Source organism: Macrobrachium nipponense, chromosome 36 (genome assembly GCF_015104395.2).
Source record: "Macrobrachium nipponense isolate FS-2020 chromosome 36, ASM1510439v2, whole genome shotgun sequence".
NCBI lineage: Eukaryota > Metazoa > Arthropoda > Malacostraca > Decapoda > Palaemonidae > Macrobrachium > Macrobrachium nipponense.
The window spans coordinates 32,689,361-32,707,911 of NC_087220.1; the positions used below are offsets into that span (position 1 = coordinate 32,689,361).

General features: G+C 44.5%; 1 protein-coding gene across 3 annotated transcripts in view; it reads left to right on the forward strand.

Moving 5' to 3' along the window:
* LOC135203566 (activator of 90 kDa heat shock protein ATPase homolog 1-like) overlaps positions 1-18,551 on the forward strand; it is a 47,396-nt gene that overhangs the window by 11,732 nt on the left and 17,113 nt on the right. For all 3 annotated transcript variants that reach the window (XM_064233315.1, XM_064233314.1, XM_064233313.1), the window contains exons 2-6: positions 9,284-9,366; positions 16,510-16,709; positions 16,825-16,945; positions 17,348-17,451; positions 17,685-17,813. In XM_064233315.1, coding sequence (XP_064089385.1) covers positions 9,284-9,366; positions 16,510-16,709; positions 16,825-16,945; positions 17,348-17,451; positions 17,685-17,813 — 637 coding nt within the window. The remainder of the gene's footprint in view (positions 1-9,283; positions 9,367-16,509; positions 16,710-16,824; positions 16,946-17,347; positions 17,452-17,684; positions 17,814-18,551) is intronic.

The following is an 18,551-nucleotide window of genomic DNA, read 5'->3' on the forward strand; positions in this document are numbered from 1 at the left end:
ATCCTGAGTGCCACGTTTGAGCGAAGCAACTCTGTGTTCGCTTCACACTCCCGACGGGATGTGAAGACGACATATGAGATCTGCGAGTCGCTAGGACCATACTATCCGTAGAAATATATTGGAGGCAGGAAGCAGCACGAATCCTATCCTATAGAAAAAGGGATAGGTGTGCTTTTAAACTTTGAAGGGTGGTCGCTTGAGGCGCTTTCCCTTTCGTTAGCTAGAAGTTATGGGACTAACTTCGATAGGTTAGGTCAGGTGGTGGTTTTAGCTTCGTTGCCCTCACAGTATGGTCAATATGGTCTAGTCACATTGTGGTCACGCCCCCGTTGACAGATCATCTAGAGCGCACCAACTACACAGGTCACTACCTTGTTGGCAACTCTAGTAAAGCAAAAGCAGACTTCGGTGACAGTAATCAAGAAGTCAGCTATGCTAACAGGTAAGGAATCAAGATGTCAATCATCTGCACTTGAGGGTGTTTCCTAAAATCCTTCTATTCTCGTCCCTTCCCACCTCCAATGGTGGGGGATTCAGCTATATATATATCTGACAGGTAAGTTTCATGAACAAAAATGGTTTTTTATTGTTATGATACAATAAAGTGTTCATACTTACCTGGCAGAATATTATATAATTAAAGTACCCACCCACCTCCCCTCAGGGGACAGTGGTATGAAAAATCTGAATAGAAAACAATGGGAATGATTCCTGATATCCGACCTCCCAGCGGCGGGAATGGGTACTAACACCTGGGCCGCCCACTGCTGTGTCCGCCGGGGAGTTTTGAAATTCTGTCGGACGTCTGGAGAATTACAGCTATATATATATTCTGCCAGGTAAGTATGAACAAACTTTATTGTATCATAACAATAACATTTTATGTTTCTATCAGAATAATAGAAGCAATCCTGCTCCTTCCTCTAGCAAGGGGAGGAAGGAGACTGACAATAATGCAAACCCTTCCCAAAACGTTGCATTAATGTCTCTGATGCCAAAATATTCTTCACAGCCCATTTTTGGATGAGTTACAATTCCTCACTCATTTCAAAAAGGCCCAGAAGTCTGACTCTTGATCATGCAGCTCCTATACTCCAATCAAGTTGTCAGAGGCAGGGCACTCCTCCTCGCTCTTATGACCAGGAGGAGTAGCCTAGTCAGGTCTAGAGGCTTACTCAGATTCCTCCCACCAATCAGTGAGTCTTCCTTATGTAAAGGACCGAGGGTTTGTGCCAAGATTTAACGGCCATAATTCCAGCTACGCCGTAAGTAATTCCTTATGTAAATACCTCAGGTTTGTATAGTTAGGAAAAATACAATTTACTTCCAAAAATTGGGATTTTTGACATAATCTCCATTGGCACATTGCATGTCAGTCAAAGCAATGCTGAAAAATCAACTATAAGGAGACTTGAGGAAGTCCTGTTAAAAATTAACACAGCTGAATCAGGCATAATAATAATAATAATAATATTGATAATTATTATTATAATTATTATAGCATGAGTAGTAGGTAGGGCATTGGGTGAAAGCTACCCAAAAATGTATGGACGGGGCCAGTTATTGCCATTTCATGTATCCAAGTTTACTGTGCTTAGCAAGTTTTCCAGGCCCAGTTAGTTATAGCTTAGGTTCATATTTCCAAAGGAAAATTTCTTCCCATCATGCTAAATTTTCATAATAATATTTATTACATATTTGGATACTCACCTACTGTTAAAATAGACCCCACCCAGCCTGCCCACAACTTAGTGGGCTGTCAAGGAGAATTCTGACAAGCTAAAATATTCAAAGCACCTGGTGGAGAACAGGTGTAGTACTAGACAGTCATCTGGGCAGCCATTTGAATGTTTGTTTAAATGTCGACTCGCTTGTCGGCGCAGAGAGATGAGCTAACTTTAACAGTAGGTAAATATCGAAATAGTAGATTTTATCATGAAAATTTATATTTTGCTGGCCAGCATTTGAACTATGGCCTGGTTTAGCAACAAGGATAGACAGTGGCTTTGACCACCATGTTCTCAAGGAGATATATGTGTGATGATATTATATTCATCATAATATATGGAAGGATGAGTAGGTGGTTGTTGCAAATTAAGCCAAGTAAAATTGTACTTGATGTTTTTATTTACTGATTAGTTCATTCATTACCTGGTTTATAACACTTCAATGCCCTGGTGTTTACCTGGGTTATAACACTTCAGTGCCTTGGTGTTCACTTTACAAAAAATTTAAACAGAAACATTATGTTTTTAACGTTGGTTAATATAGGAAAGAAATGAAAAGTCTGGGACATTGTGAATCTTCATAAAATGACAATACGTATGTATACAACAACCCCTCAGTAGTAGTTGCTCTTGTTAAAAACAAAAGGAATAATGAAATTGTGTTGAATGTTTTGAATGTGCTTCATGCTGATTATGATTTAAGGAATTGTTTTGATAAATTATGGTTAAAGATGCCCTCATTTGAGACAATTATGATGGTTTCATTTTGAAGATTTAATTTAATGGTAATATTAAAATGACTGCTGTAAAGTTGGCATAAGGAACCATAATTTGGCATAAGGAAAATGCAGCATGAAAATTTAGTATATCTGCTTATGTAAATATGAAAGTTTCATACAATGAACTTACCTGTCAGATATATACTTAGCTAAGACTCCGTCGTCCCCGACAGAAATTCAAATTTCGCGCCACTCGCTACCGGTAGGTCAGGTGATCTACCTGCCTGCCCTGGGCGGCAGGACTAGGAACCATTCCCATTTTCTATCATATTTTCTCTGTCGCAGGTGTATCAACATTGTTGTTACTACCTTCTGACTGGAATTCGCTTTTCAAGACTTTTTTTTGATCATCTATATTGGATTTCTTGGTGACGTACTGGATCGTTGTTTTGGCATTCGCTACTGTGGACTGGATTTGGACTTGCTTTTGATTTTTCTGATAGAATGTCTGATTCAAGTGTTAGTGTGAGAGTGTGTGTGAATGTAGGCTGCAAGGGTGAGGATACGAAGGCTCGGGTTGATCCTCACACTGTATGTCGTAAGTGTAGGGGGTTTGACTGTTCTTTAGCTAACACCTGTATCGAGTGTGAAAAGTTTGAATGCTAATGAATGGAAGACTCTAACTTCTTACTTGAAGAAGTTAGAGAGGGATAGAATTAGACGGGCTGCACAAAAGAGTGTGAGTACAAGGCCTATTGAGCCTTTTTTTCTGAGTCTAACTCTAATATTATTAATGAATTTGATTTCCCCTATGTATCTGAACCTCACAGGCTTTGCATTCGGATTCGGCTTCTGAAATCGCCAATCTGAAGGCTACTCTTCGTAAAATGAAGACAAAGATGTCGGCCATGCAAGGTAGGGAGTGATAGTGAATTACTTAGTGAAGTGACCGTCCTGCGATGCTCCAGGCCTAGACCTCTTCCAAACTCACATACCCAGAGGAGAGGAAAGTCGAAAGTCGTACGGAGGTTGTGGGAATCCCCAACGGTCAGGCGTCCCTTCAGCAGGTTCTGTTTCGCTACAGTCTGCTCAGGACCGCTTTAATAGAAGCGTCCTACGAGATTGTTTCTCGTCGTCCGGTTCTCCTTCACCTAAACGAGGTGAAGGACTCGGATCTTTCTAGGCCACTGAAAAGGCACTGGAAAGAACGCGCGTTTGACTCGAGCCCGGAGCGCTTCTCGGAGGAACCCCTCTTCTATCAAGAAGGCTAAGCTGGTCTCGACACCTCCTCGAACGGTATTTGAGGATCGCACTCCTTCGAGTTCTCCTGCTTCTTCTATTGAAGAGGACGCGGTGGTGCTTCCAAGAGGATTTTGCTAGCAGTACAAGAGCAGTTAGCCTCTTTGGTTGGAGTTCTTTCGAGGGATCCCCCTCGCAAGGAAGGACGCTAGACTTCTATTAAGAAGTCTTCGTCTTCTTTCGCCTGCCAGACGTTGAAGCGTCCTCCAGGCATGAAGAGCCTTACAAGCGTGGGGACGTCTTCCAGGCGCGAAGATTCGTTCAAGCGTCAGGAGCTATCGAGGCGAGTTGCCTCTAGGATAAGGATACGCTCAGGCGCGAGGAATCAGCCAAGCGCGAGGCGCCAGCCAGGCGCGAGGTATTCAGCCAAGCGCGAGACGCCCAGCCAGGCGCGAGGAGTCAGCTTTGCGTGAGGCGCCAGACAAGCGCGAGGCGTCAGCCAGGCGCGAGATGCCAGCCAAGCAACAAGCTCCAGCCAAGCGAGAAGCGCCAGACAAGCGCGAGGCGCCAGACAAGCGCGAAGAGCTTTCCAGGCGTGAGAAGTCAAGCAGACGCGAGACTACTTGTAGACTTGAGAGAGAATCTGTTCACTCTATGAGTCCCTCTCCTAGTAGGAGTTGTCACCAGTAGAGAGAGAACTTGATGAAGATCCTCTCGTTTTTCAGGCCGATTCTCCGCACGGTGTGGAAGGAGATTCGGAAGACGAAGTTAACGGTAGAGAAGGAGTCTCTAACTATAGAGTTCTGACCGGACCTTCTTTGCAGGAGTATGGAGATTCGTTGACTCCTGCGGCTCCTCCTTCGCCTCGATCACTGTTTTCGAGTGCGATCGTACCGAAGTCTTCGTCGGTGTTGAAGATGAGACCTACGATCTCTATGAAGAGAGCTCTACAGTCTCTGGACAAATGGATGTTGTCGAAGAAGGATCTGGGCAGAACCACCTTCTGTATGCCTCCAGCCATACTTTCTGGTAAAAGAGGTTTCTGGTACCGAAACTGGGGAGACATGGGCCTTTCTCTCCCAGCGGCAGCCGAAGCGGACTTTTCAACCTTGGTTGATTCATCGCGGAGACACGCTTTGAATGGAGCTCGTGTGGACTTGGGCGATTTCTGAGACTGATCATCTCCTCAAGGGCCTCTTCCATATTTTGGAAGTGTTTAATTTCCTAGACTGGTCCCTTGGGGTGATGTCTAAGAAGGCTCATGACTCGGAAGGTCTAGACCCCAGAGTCATTCTGAGTATTCTTTCTTGTATTGATAAGGCAGTACAAGACGGATCGGGAGAAATCTCCTCTCTCTTTGGGAGCGGTACTCCTTAAGAAGAGGAGTATTTTTAGTGCCTTCTTAACCAAGGCGGTTTCTCCCTCACAGAGAGCAGCCCTGGTTTTCGCTCCCCATGTCAGACTTCTTGTTTCCTTCCTCAGTTAGTGAAGGACATTTCTCGCTCACTGACTGAGAAGGCGACACAGGATCTTCTCCTTCAAAACTGCAAGGAAGAAGAGACCCCTCCAGTTGCGGTTGAAAGAAAGGACCGACTTCTATGGTTCAGCCCTTTCGAGGAGGCCTTCCCTCCAGAGGTCCTGAAAGGAGAGGTAAAGCTTCTTCCCGTCCCTTTAAGAAAGGGAAGTGAGACAGACAACCTCCAAACACCAGTGGGTGCCAGGCTTCTCGAATTTGCAGATGCCTGGACATTCATAAACTCGGACGAGCCTCTTCGATGTCCATAATCAGGAAGGGATATCTTATCCCCTTCCAGGACAGTCCTCCCCTAACGACTATTCCGCGGGAACTGTCAGCCAGATACAGGGACCCTGTACTGAGGGATACTCTTCGTCTGATGGTGAATCAAATGTGGGACAAACGAGCTATAGAATTAGTTCTGGAGCAAAACTCTCCGGGGTTTTACAATCGTCTTTTTCTGGTTGCGAAAGCCTCGGGGGGCTGGAGACCAGTACTAGATGTCTGCGCTCTGAACAAGTTCGTTCTAAAGGAGAAGTTCTCTATGGAGACTTCGGCCTCAGTCCTTGCGGCTTTACGTCAAGGAGATTGGATGGTGTCGCTGGATCTCCAGGACGCTTATTTTCATGTCCGATTCACCCCTTCTTCGAAGAAGTACCTCCGTTTCATGACGGGGGGAAGGATCTTTCAGTTCAGGGCCTTGTGTTTCGGCCTGTCCACAGCTCCTCAGGTCTTCACAAACCTGATGAAGAATGTGGCGAGGTGTTTTCTTCACCTCAAAGGCGTCAACATCTCTCTATATCTGGACGATTGGCTCATCAGGGCCAGAACAGAGAGACAGTGGTTTTGGAGGACCTTTCTTTGACACTAGACCTGATAAAGGCGTTGGGACTACTCGTGAACCTCGAGAAGTCACAACTGATTCCCAGACAGAACTTGGTTTATCTGGGGATTCAGATGGATTCTCGGGGTTTTCGAGTATTTCCTTCGCAAGAGAGAATCGTGAGAGGCTTGGAGAAAGTCTCTCTCTTCTTAGGGAAAGAACGGACTTCGGCGAGGGAATGGTTAAGCCTTCTAGGCACCCTTTCCTCGCTCGAACAGTTCTTTCCTCTAGGAAGACTGCATCTTCGTCCCTCTTCAGTTTTTCCTAAGGAGATCATGGAATTGGAAGACGGGACTTCTCTCCGACAGTTTTTTTCTTCTTCCAATGGAGATGAAACCACACCGGCAATGGGGTGGTTGTCCCTCTAAAAGAGAACAAGGGAATTTTCTCTGGAAGTCCGAACCCAAGCGAGTGTTGTATTCAGACGCATCGGAAAGAAGGGTTGGGGAGCAACACTAGGACCGAGAGAAGTGTCAGGCACCTGGAAGGCAGCACAGGTGTCCTGGCACATAAATTGCAAAGAACTTCTAGCAGTTCACTTGGCTATAAAGTTCTTCGAACCTTTTGTGGCAAACAGTGTGGTCCAAGTGAATGTGGACAACACTACCGCCCTGTCCTACATTCGGAAGCAAGGAGGAACACACTCCTTGTTCCTATACGAGATAGCAAGAGATCTGCTACTTTGGTCCTCACAGAGGAACATCTCCCTCCTGACAAGATTTGTTCAGGGTACGAGAAACGTCAGGGCGGACAGACTGAGCAGGAGAAGCCAGGTCCTTCACACAGAATGGACCCTTCATTCAGAGGTGTGTCAGAGTCTTTGGGATCTTTGGGGCACTCCTCACGTAGATCTGTTCGCCACTTTCCTTTCTAAAAGGCTGGAAGTCTTTTGTTCAGTGGTGGAAGACCCAAGAGCTCTCGTGGTCGACGCCTTCCTGCTAGACTGGTCGCATGTAGACGTGTACGCTTTAACCCCCTTTCAAAATCCTGGGGCAAGTGTTGAGAAAGTTTGTAGCGTCCAACGGGACAAGGATGACCCTGATAGCCCCGTTTTGGCCAGCACAAGATTGGTTTGCAGAGGTGCTGGAGTGGACAGTAGACTTCCAAGATCCCTTCCCAAGAAGGATGGATCTTTTCAGACAGCCACACTTCGAGAGGTTTTCATCAAAACCTCCCCGCTCTCGCGCTGACTGCCTTTCGACTATCGAAAGACTTGTCAGAGCGAGGGGTTTTTTCTCGCGAAGCTGCAAGCGCTATCGCTAGAGCCCGCAGAGCTTCCACTAGACGAGTCTATCAGTCGAAGTGGGAGGTATTTAGAAGGTGGTTTAAGTCTAAGAAGTTGTCCTCCTCCAGTACCTCTATAACCGAAATCGCTGATTTCCTTTTGTTCCTGAGAGAGGTCTCTCACTTATCTGTATCGACTATCAAAGGATGCAGGAGCATGCTTCGGCAGTCTTCAGAAACAGAGGCCTAGAGATTGCTGATAATAAAGATCTGCACGACTTGATTAGATCGTTTGAAACGACAAAATCTAAGGAACTAACTCCTCCCAGCTGGAACCTTGGATGTAGTTCTCAAGTTCCTTTCGTCTGACAGATTCAAGCCTCTCATTTAGCTTCGTTTCAGGGATGTAACGAGGAAATGCTTGTTTCTCCTATCTTTGGCGACAGCCAAAAGAGTTGGTGAACTTCACGCCCTTGAAGATGAAGTCGGCTTTAACAGAGACTCGGCCTTCTGCTCGTTTAGAACACTTTTCTAGCGAAAAATGAAAAACCCCCTCGAATCCCTGGCCCAAGAGATTCGAGATTAAAGGCTTATCGAGTCTAGTAGGTAGAGAAACAGAAAGGTCTCTTTGCCCTGTAAGACCGCCTTGAAGTTTCTACTTACAAAGGAAGAAACAAATGGGAGGCTCTAGACAAAGTCTTTGGTGTTCGATTAAGGACCCCACAAGAATCATGTCTAAGAACGCATTAACTTTCTTCATAAGGAGCGTCATTACAGATGCTCACAAGTTCTGTCTGACGACTCTTTTCGCTTTTAAGAGTAAAAGCTCATGAAGTTAGAGCAGTGGCGACGTCTCTCTCTTTTCAGAAGGATATGTCGCTAAAGAAAATCATTGATACGACATATTGGAGGTGCAATTCGGTATTTGCATCTCACTATCTTAAAGACGTCGCGTGACCTACGAGAAATGTTTTTCTCTGGGGCGTTTCGTATCGGCGGATACGATACTGGGTACGGGAGCAAACACCAATCCTTAACTTTGTACATACCTTCTACTAGATATGTTCTAGATTTCTGCTGACAAAGAGGGCTCGGTGCTGCACTGGCGGCCAGTCACTGTTGTTCAGTAAGGAACTCTTGTGATATCTTTTAGAGGAGTATTAAAATTTTTTTTTGAGAATTTTTGTATGAATGCGTTTTAGTTTCGAGTTATGGGTTGTTTGTAATGAGTTCGGTGATAACTCAGAACAATTCTATATACTAACATGGTGGTTAGGATCAGGTGGTCGGGATGTTGGTTGTGCTCCTTCATAAGGTGTGTTGTCATAGAAGTGGTTCTAGTACCCATTGACAAAGTCCTTTCATGGCTCTGCCGAGTAAGCGGTTCATATACCCATCGACAGACCCACAAGAACTCTAGCCATAGATCACATATCTCGCTTAAGTCTTGAGGTGATGCAGACTACCGGGCTACAGCCACGAAGTCTACCACCTATCAGGTAGGAACCAAGGTTTTTCTTTTTATACCTACAACATATGTTGTTTACCTGTCTATTCCATATTAGCTGTCTCTTACCCTCCACCAAAGGGTGCCAATCAGCTAAGTATATATCTGACAGGTAAGTTCATTGTATGAAAATGATATTGTTATAATACAATAAAGTTTCATACATACTTACCTGGCAGATATATACGATTAATGGCCCACCCAGCCTCCCCGCAGGAGACAGGTGGAAGAGAGAAAATATGATAGAAAACGGGAATGGTTCCTAGTCCTGCCGCCCAGGGCAGGCAGGTAGATCACCTGACCTACCGGTAGCGAGTGGCGCGAAATTTGAATTTCTGTCGGGGACGCCGGAGTCTTAGCTAAGTATATATCTGCCAGGTACTAAGTATGTATGAAACTTTATTGTATTATAACAATATCATTTTTCAGTCAGAAGTTGAGCTTTTTCTCTTGGATTTACTATTGCAGGTGTGAAAAGAATGCCAGTGGTTGGAGCAAGGAAAAATTCAAGTTGCTGTTTGAGGGCATGACCATTGACGAACCTGGACTAGGTAAGATTTATCTTGGATATTGATCTCTGAAAACTTAGGAAATTGATGAATTGTTCAGGGCATACATATTTAAGTGTTAATGTAATGTATATAACATTTATCGATTTGTTTACAAGTGCACAATATGTCAAAAGACTGCACTGTAGTGTGATAACATAAAGTGAAGCCTTTTATTCAGTAGTAGTTTATGAGAAAGAGGACAAGAGCCTTGTTTTTCATAGTTAAAATACAGTCGTCTTTGTTAATAGGCATTTTGGTAGGTTAGAGACATGAACTTTGCATTTTTTCTCTAGTTTAGCAATTTCTTGATGCACTCTGAAAGGGAGTGATTCAGATTTCAATACTAGGGGTTATATTTGAAGTAGCAGCCCCAAATGATACATTTCGTTAGGGAGTAAATTTTATTTCTTATTGTATAACAGAAGGGGAGTTTTCATACAATCAACTTACCTGTCAGATATATACATAGCTAAGACTCCGTCGTCCCCGACAGAAATTCAAATTTCGCGCCACTCGCTACAGGTAGGTCAGGTGATCTACCGGCCTGCCCTGGGCGGCAGGACTAGGAACCATCCCCGTTTTCTATTATATTTTCTCTGTCGCCGGTGGTATCAACATTGTTGCTATTACCTCCTGACTTAGATTCTTATTTCATCCTTTGATCATCGTTTCTCGCTTTTTGGTGACGTATCTGGATCGTGTTTTTGGCATTCGCTACTGTGGACTGTTTTTGGAATTGCTTTTTGGATTTTTCTCAGTATGTCTGATTCAAATGTGAGTGTGAGAATGTGTGTGAATGTAGGCTGCAGGGTGAGGATACCGAAAGCTTCGGTTGATCCTCACACTGTATGCCGTAAATGTAGGGGGTTTCAGTGTTCTGCTAATAATACTTGTAATGAATGCGAGGGATTAAATGCAGAAGAGTGGAAGACTTTAACTTCTATTTGAAGAAGTTAGAGAGGGATAGGGTTAGACGTCTGAAGGTGTGAGTTCAAGGCCTATTGAGCCTTTATTTACTGATAATTCTAATCCTACTGATTTAGATTCTCCCTATGTGTCTCATTCACAAAGTGTACTTTCGGAATCGGCCTCGGAAATCGCCGATCTGAAAGCTACGATTCGAGACATGAAGTCCCAAAATGGCGGGACTTACAAGGTAAGGCTAGTGAAAGTGAGCATTACAGTGATGTGAGTTTCCCCCAGTGTTGTGGGAAGGGGGCGTTTGATCGTCCCTGCGACGCTCCCATGCATAGACCTCTTCAAGCTCCCATGCCCCAGAGGAGAAGGAAAGTCGAAAGCCTTAAGGAGGTCGTGGGGAATCCCCAACGTCAGACGTCCCTTCAGCTAGCTCTGTTTCGTGGCAGGCTGCTCAAGGGCGCTCTAGAAAAAGCGTCCTTCGTGAGTCTCATCTTCTCCCTCTCCTAAACGAGGGTGGAAGGAGTCGAATTGATCGAGACCTCTGGAAGCGTCATTAATTGAAAGAACCCGAAATTGATTCGAGCCAGAGCTTCTCATATGACGCTCCCTCTTCTATTAAGAAGGCGAAAGTGGCGTCAACGTCACCTGACGAGTACGCAGAAGTACCCTCCCCCCTTTCCGACTTCTCCCCCGATTGATGACGAAAGGCGTCATGCAGTTGACGTGGGAGAAGCTTCAAGGAGAATTATTATGGCAGTTCAAGAGCAACTGGCCTCTCTAGTGGGAGTTTTAGACCTCGTAGGAAGGACGTTGCGCTTCCAATAAAGAAGTCTCGTCCTCTCTCCCCTGCTAAGCGAGAAGCGTCATGCAGACGTGAAGCTTCTAAACATATTACAGAAGCTTCGGGTTCGGGAGCGAGATCGGTTGTTTACGAAAGTTACGTAATGCCAGAGAAACGTGAGACGTCTTTTAGACATGAAGCGTCTTTGAAAGCTGTTGGTAGACGTGAAGCTCCTACCAATATTTTGGCGCCAAGTAGGACGCCTTTTGAGAGCGGAGCGTCTTCCAGGCGCGAGGCGTCATCCGGACGTCAGCAGCCAAGTAAGCGGGAGGCGTCAGCCAGGACGCTTGGCGGACGAGAAGCGTCATCCAAGCGGGAAGCGTCTTCTATTTATCGAGAGAAGCCTGAGCTTTTGGCGCCTTCCAAGGCTATTAAAGCGGGGAAGAGGAAGGAATATCATTCCCTTAGCCCCTCTCCTATTAGGAATTTGTGTCTCCATCCAGAGGAAGAACGTACAGAGTTGGGAGCGGAGACTCATTTAGATCCCGAGTTAGAAGTAAACTCGGACGAAGAATATCAAGGAAGAGAAGGACTGTCGAACTATAAAGTTTTGACTGCCTTGCTTCTAGAGAGTATGGAGACGAATTGACTCCTGCCGCTCCTCCTCCTCCGCGCTCTCTGTTTTCGAGTGCTAAGACGAAGAGTCTTCGTCTTTTCTCAAAATGAAGCCCACCCTTCTTTCAATGAAGAGGGCTCTACAATCCTTAGACTCTTGGATGAAGTCTAAGAAGGACTTAGTAAGAACGGTCTTCTGCATGCCTCCAGCGAGACTAGCTGGTAAAAGAGGGCATTTGGTATCAGACGGGAGAGAATATGGGTATTGCTCTTCCGTCTACGTCAGAAGCAGACTTTTCGACCTTAGTTGACGCTTCACGTCGACAAGGTCTGAACTCGGCACGGATTACGTGGGGGGGGGGGCATTTCTGAACTGGACCATCTCCTCAATGGGGACTCTTTCATGTATTGGAAGTTTTCAACTTCTTAGATTGGTCCCTTGGGGTGATGTCCAAGAAAGCCCATGATTCTGAAGGAATCGAACCGGAAGCCCTTTTGTGCATATTGTCTGTATAGACAAAGCGGTACAGGATGGCTCTTTTGAATCTCCTCTTTGTTTGGAGCAGGTCTTCTAAAGAAGAGGACGGTATATGGTGCCTTTTTAACTAAGGCAGTCTCCCACGCTCAGAGGGCAGCGCTGCTGTATTCGCCTTTGTCTGACTTTTTGCTCCCTTCTCAGTTGGTGAAGGACATTGCTCATTCATTAACTGAGAAGGCGACTCAGGATCTTCTGACGCAGTCAGCAAGGAAGAAGAAGCCTGCTTCAACACCTGACAAGAAAGGACCGAGTACATCGGTTCAGCCCTTTCGAGGTGGTCCGACCTCCAGACCTCCCGCAAGAAGGAAGGCTCCGGAGAAGAGAGGTAGGTCTGCCTTTCGTCCCTTTAAAAATAAAAAGGAAAATGAAGCTTCTCTCCTCCAAGCACCAGTAGGTGCCAGGCTCCTGGGATTTGTGGAGGCCTGGACACTTATAAACACAGACGAGTCATCGTTGGCTATAATAAGGAAGGGATATCGTATCCCTTTCCTGAACACTCCTCCCCTAACGTCAATACCAGGGAACTAACAGCCAAGTACAAGGATCCTGTGCTGAGGGATACTCTTCGATCGATGGTGGAACAAATGTGGACAAGAGAGCGATAGAACTAGTACTAGATCAAAACTCCCCGGGGTTTTACAATCGCCTTTTTTCTGGTTGCGAAAGCCTCGGGAGGCTGGAGACCAGTACTGGACGTCCGCTCTCTGAACAATTTGTTCGGAAGGAAAAGTTCTCCATGGAGACTTCTGCTTCAGTCCTGGCGTCATTACGACAAGGAGATTGGATGGTGTCTCTAGATCTCCAGGACGCCTACTTTCACGTCCCGATCCACCCTTCATCGAAGAAGTACCTCCGTTTCATGACGGGGGGAAGGATCTTTCAGTTCAGAGCCTTGTGTTTCGGCCTGTCCACAGCTCCTCAGGTCTCACAAGCCTGATGAAGAATGTGGCGAGGTTTCTTCACCTCAAAGGAGTAAATATCTCTCTGTATCTGGATGACTGGCTCATCAGGGCCAGATCAGAGAGACAGTGCTTGGAGGACCTGAAGTTAACTTTAGATCTGATCAAAGCGTTGGGATTGCTCGTGAACCTCGAGAAGTCGCAGCTGACCCCCAGACAGGACTTAGTCTATCTGGGGATTCGGATGGGATTCTCGGGGTTTTCGAGATATTTCCTTCGCAAGAGAGAATCCCAAAATTTTGGTTTGCGGATAGTCTCTCTCTTCTTAAGGAAGGACATACGTCGGCGAGGAAGGTTGTTAGCCTTCTAGGGACCCTTTCCTCGCTCGAACAGTTCTTCCGCTAGGAAGACTTTATTTACGTCCGCTTCAATTCTTCCTCAAGAAGTCTTGGAGTTGGAAAACTGGACAACTTTCGGACGTCTTTCCCATTCCAGTGGAGATAAGATCGCACCTGGAATGGTGGTTGCCCCCTCTGCAAGAGAACAAAGGGATCTCTCTAAGGACACAGAACCCAGACCTAGTGTTTGTACTCCGACCGCGTCGGAAGAAAGGTTGGGGAGCAACATTAGACTCGAAGGAGGTGTCAGGCACCTGGGAACCAGCGCAGGTGACTTGGCACATAAACTGCAAAGAGCTCTTCGCCGTGCATCTGGCTTTGAAGAGTCTAGAACCTCTGGTGTCGAACAAAGTAGTGCAAGTAAACGTGGACAACACCACCGCACTTGCCTACATTCGAAAACAGGGAGGGACTCACTTCCTCGTTCCTTTACGAACTGACGAGAGACCTTTTGCTTTGGACTCTCACAGGAACATCTCCCTTCTGACAAGGTTCGTGCAGGGAGTAAAGAATGTGAGGGCGGACAGACTCAGCAGGAGGAACCAGGTCCTTCATACAGAGTGGACCCTACACGAGGAAGTGTGTCAAGATCTCTGGTCGCTGTGGGGGACACCTCATGTGGATCTCTTCGCCACATTCATTTCCAAAAGACTGCCAGTCTTTTGCTCGGTCGTGGAAGATCCAAGAGCTCTTATGGTAGATGCCTTCCTGCTAAATTGGTCTCGAGTAGACGTATATGCTTTTCCTCCATTCAAAATCCTGGGATTAGTAATAAAAAAGTTTGTGGCGTCAAAGGAGACGAGGATGACATTGATAGCCCCCTTTTGGCCGGCCCAAGATTGGTTCACGGAGGTGGTAGAGTGGATCGTAGACTTTCCAAGATCCCTACCAAGAAGGACGGATCTTCTCAGACAACCACACTTCAAGAGGTACCATCTCAAACCTCCCCGCTCTCGCTCTGACTGCCTTTCGACTATCGAAAGACTCGTCAGAGCGAGAGGGTTTTCTCGCGGAGTTGCAAGCGCGATCGCGAGAGCACGCAGAACCTCCACTACGAAAGCATATCAATCGAAGTGGGAGGTTTTTAGAAGGTGGTGTAGATCTAAGAAGTTGTCCTCCTCCACTACCTCTATAGCGGAAATTGCTGATTTCCTTCTATTCCTGAGAGAGCAATCTCCATCTAGCTGTATCCACAATAAAGGGATACAGAGTAGCTCTCGGCTGTCTTCAGGAATAGAGGATTAGATCTGGCAGATAATAAAGATCTCCACATTCTCATAAGGTCATTTTGAGACTTCAAAGTCGAAGGAAACCGGTCCCTCCGAACTGGAACCTAGACGTGGTCCTCAAGTTTCTTTCATCTGAAAGATTCGAACCTCCTCATCTGGCTTCTTTTCGAGACATCACCAGAAAATGCCTATTCCTATTATCTTTAGCTACGGCAAAGAGAGTTAGTGAATTACATGCTCTGCAAGATAAAGTAGGTTTCAAGGGAGACTCAGCTATTTGCTCGTTTAAGACCCTGTTTTTAGCTAAGAATGAGAATCCCTCGAATCCCTGGCCTAAGTCATTCGAAGTCAAAGGCATATCGAGTCTCGTAGGAAGAGAAGCAGAAAGATCTCTATGCCCTGTAAGAGCTCTAAAGTTCTACATTCAAGAGAAAGCATCAGATGGGAGGCTCTAGACAAGGTCTTGTGGCGCGCGGTAAAAGACCCCACAAGACTGATGTCCAAGAATGCGCTGGCATTCTTTGTGAGGAACGTCATTACAGACGCGCATAAGGTCTGTTCTGACGAACAGTTACGACTGTTGAAAGTTAAAGCTCATGAAGTGAGAGCAGTAGCGACGTCTCTCTCGTTTCATAAGAATATGTCGCTTAAAAACATCATAGATACAACATTTTGGAGATGCAACTCAGTATTTGCATCTCATTACTTGAAAGAGTTCGTTCGTGTGACATATGAGAAGTGTTTTTCTCTAGGTCCGTTCGTATCGGCGGATACGATTCTGGGTACGGGAGCCGACACCAATCCTTAAAAGTATATACTTTTCTTCTTTTTGGATATGGTCTGGAGTCTCTTTCGAACAATGGAGGACTTGGTTTAGCACGGTGGGCGGCCGTCTATGTTGTTCAGTAAGAGAATCTTGTCATATCTAATTAGATGAGTATAATTTTTTTTAGAAATTATGTATGTGTGCGTAGTGGTTGTTGAGTTACGGTTGTTGTGAAGAGTTCGGGGATAACTCGGAACAATCCTTAGTTCTAACATATGGTTAGGATCAGGTGGTCGGGATTGGTTGTGTGCTCCTTCATAAGGTGTATTGTCATATAAGTGGATCAGCACCCATTGACAAAGTCCTTTCAGGCTCTGCCGAGTAAGCGGATAAGACCCCATCGGCAGACCCACAAGAACTCTTGGCCATAGATCATATATCTCGCTAAAGTTTCTTGAGGTGAGTGCAGACTACTGGGCAAACACCCACGAAGTCTACCACCTATCAGGTAGGAACCAAGGTTTTATTTATACCTACAACATATGTTGTTTACCTGTCTATTCCATATAGTAGCTGTCTCTTACCCTCCACCGAAAGGTGCCAATCAGCTATGTATATATCTGACAGGTAAGTTGATTGTATGAAAATGATATTGTTATGTTACAATAAAGTTTCATACATACTTACCTGGCAGATATATACAATTAAAGGCCCACCCAGCCTCCCCGCAGGAGACAGGTGGAAGAGAGAAAATATGATAGAAAACGGGGATGGTTCCTAGTCCTGCCGCCCAGGGCAGGCCGGTAGATCACCTGACCTACCTGTAGCGAGTGGCGCGAAATTTGAATTTCTGTCGGGGACGACGGAGTCTTAGCTATGTATATATCTGCCAGGTAAGTATGTATGAAACTTTATTGTAACATAACAATATCATTTTTATTTTTTATTTTTACTTATTCCTACATTACAATGTTAACACTTGATTCTTTATCATCGCAGCCAAGGTAACAATAAAAGAGGTTTCGAAGACAGAAGGTGAAGCGATGATCAACAATCGAAAAGGAAAACTCATTTACTTTTATGAATGGGTTCTGAAATTGGAGTGGGAGGCATCGTTGTATGAAGATCCAAAGAAAGAAGTTAAAGGGGCTATGGAGATTCCAAACTTATCAGAGGAGAATGATGCCTCAGAAGTTGATGTTAGTATTCCTTGTTTCTAGTATTTTCTTTTTAAACTGTTTTTGTTATATGTTCTAAGAAAACTTCTGCATATTATTAGAATATAATGCTTTGTGACTTAATCAAATCTTTCAGGTTAACGTATCTCTGTCTGCGGGAGGATCGAAAGGAGAGCAAGTTAAAGAATTTTTAAGAAAAAAAGGATATAAAGATATTCAGGATAAAATACAAGAATATATTGTAGCCTTGAAACGAGGTGAGTCATTGCTCTCATTTTCTGAAGAGGATATGTGAAATCAAATTATAAGGTTTATGTGTCATAGAATTTGTCTTAGAAGTGATTCTATTCAACACCACTTTTGTTGTGAAGACACTTCATTTGTCATTTACCAGAGGTATAATTGCTTTAATCACACTTTTATGATTTAAATGCTAAAACTGACTTGTTTATGTAACTTATTAAATATTTGTACCATAGGAAGTGAAAGTTATAGCTGCTTTAATCCACAAAGTGGTCAGGCATAGCATATTTGTTGAGTTGACTTTCATTCTGTAACCAGTACAGGTGTTTTTATTACAAATCCAGAGAAATATATAACATTCTTTCTTGCACTAAGCTGGGAAGCATTGGATTTCAGTTGTATTTTATTTCTTTCAGAATACGCTACTGATCTTATTTTGCCAACGAAAGATCAAGCAACAACAAAATCAGATAAGACCTGTATAAATTCGCCACCCGTAGAAAAATCGACCAATATTAATGTAAGACTTTTGTTGGTTGTCATAAAGGAATTGGGTACAAAGAATTTTACTTATTTGTAATAATAAGTCAGTCATTGTAAGGAGGGGACAAATGTGAAGAATTTTAGCGATGTGTAGTATGTATATATTGTGTAATATAAAGGTCGGTCATTGTCTTTATAATTTAATGGAATCAAGAAGCGGCATACTTGTGCGATACCAAGAAATGTAATTGAGGTATCTGATATTTGCAGGTGATTAACACAACAAATAACTTGGATAAGTTGGACCTTGGTTGTAAAATCTCCACTTCTAGTTTCACCCAAACACAGAACTTCAAGTGCACAGCAGACGACTTGTATAGAGCCTTGACACAGAGAGAGGTAAGCCACGCACTGTCAGTAGTAATGGTTGGAAACTTTGTAATCATAAATGACATATAAGGGCAAATAATTTTGATTTCCCTCTAAAGTAAGTAAATTATTTGTTCAGTAGATATCAGATAGTAGTCAATTTCATAGATGCTCATATTGTTGTCATGTTCTTTTCTGTAAAATTTGGCCCGGAACCAAGTATCAGATATAGTAGTAAATTTGCTGCTGTATTGTGTGACTCCAGGTGTTACAGAAACACTAAAAAGATCATTTTCATACAATCAACTTACCTGTCAGATATATACATAGCTAAGACTCCGTCGTCCCCGACAGAAATTCAAATTTCGCGCCACTCGCTACAGGTAGGTCAGGTGATCTACCGGCCTGCCCTGGGCGGCAGGACTAGGAACCATCCCCGTTTTCTATCATATTTTCTCTGTTGCCGTGTATCAACATTGTTGCTATTACCTCCTGACTTAGATTCTTATTTCATCCTTTTGATCATCGTTTCTCCGCTTTTTGGTGACGTATCTGGATCGTTTTTGGTTTTTTGGCATTCGCTACTGTGGACTGTTTTTGGAATTGCTTTTTGGATTTTTCTCAGTATGTCTGATTCAAATGTGAGTGTGAGAATGTGTGTGAATGTAGGCTGCAGGGTGAGGATACCGAAAGCTTCGGTTGATCCTCACACTGTATGTCGTAAATGTAGGGGGTTTCAGTGTTCTGCTAATAATACTTGTCATGAAT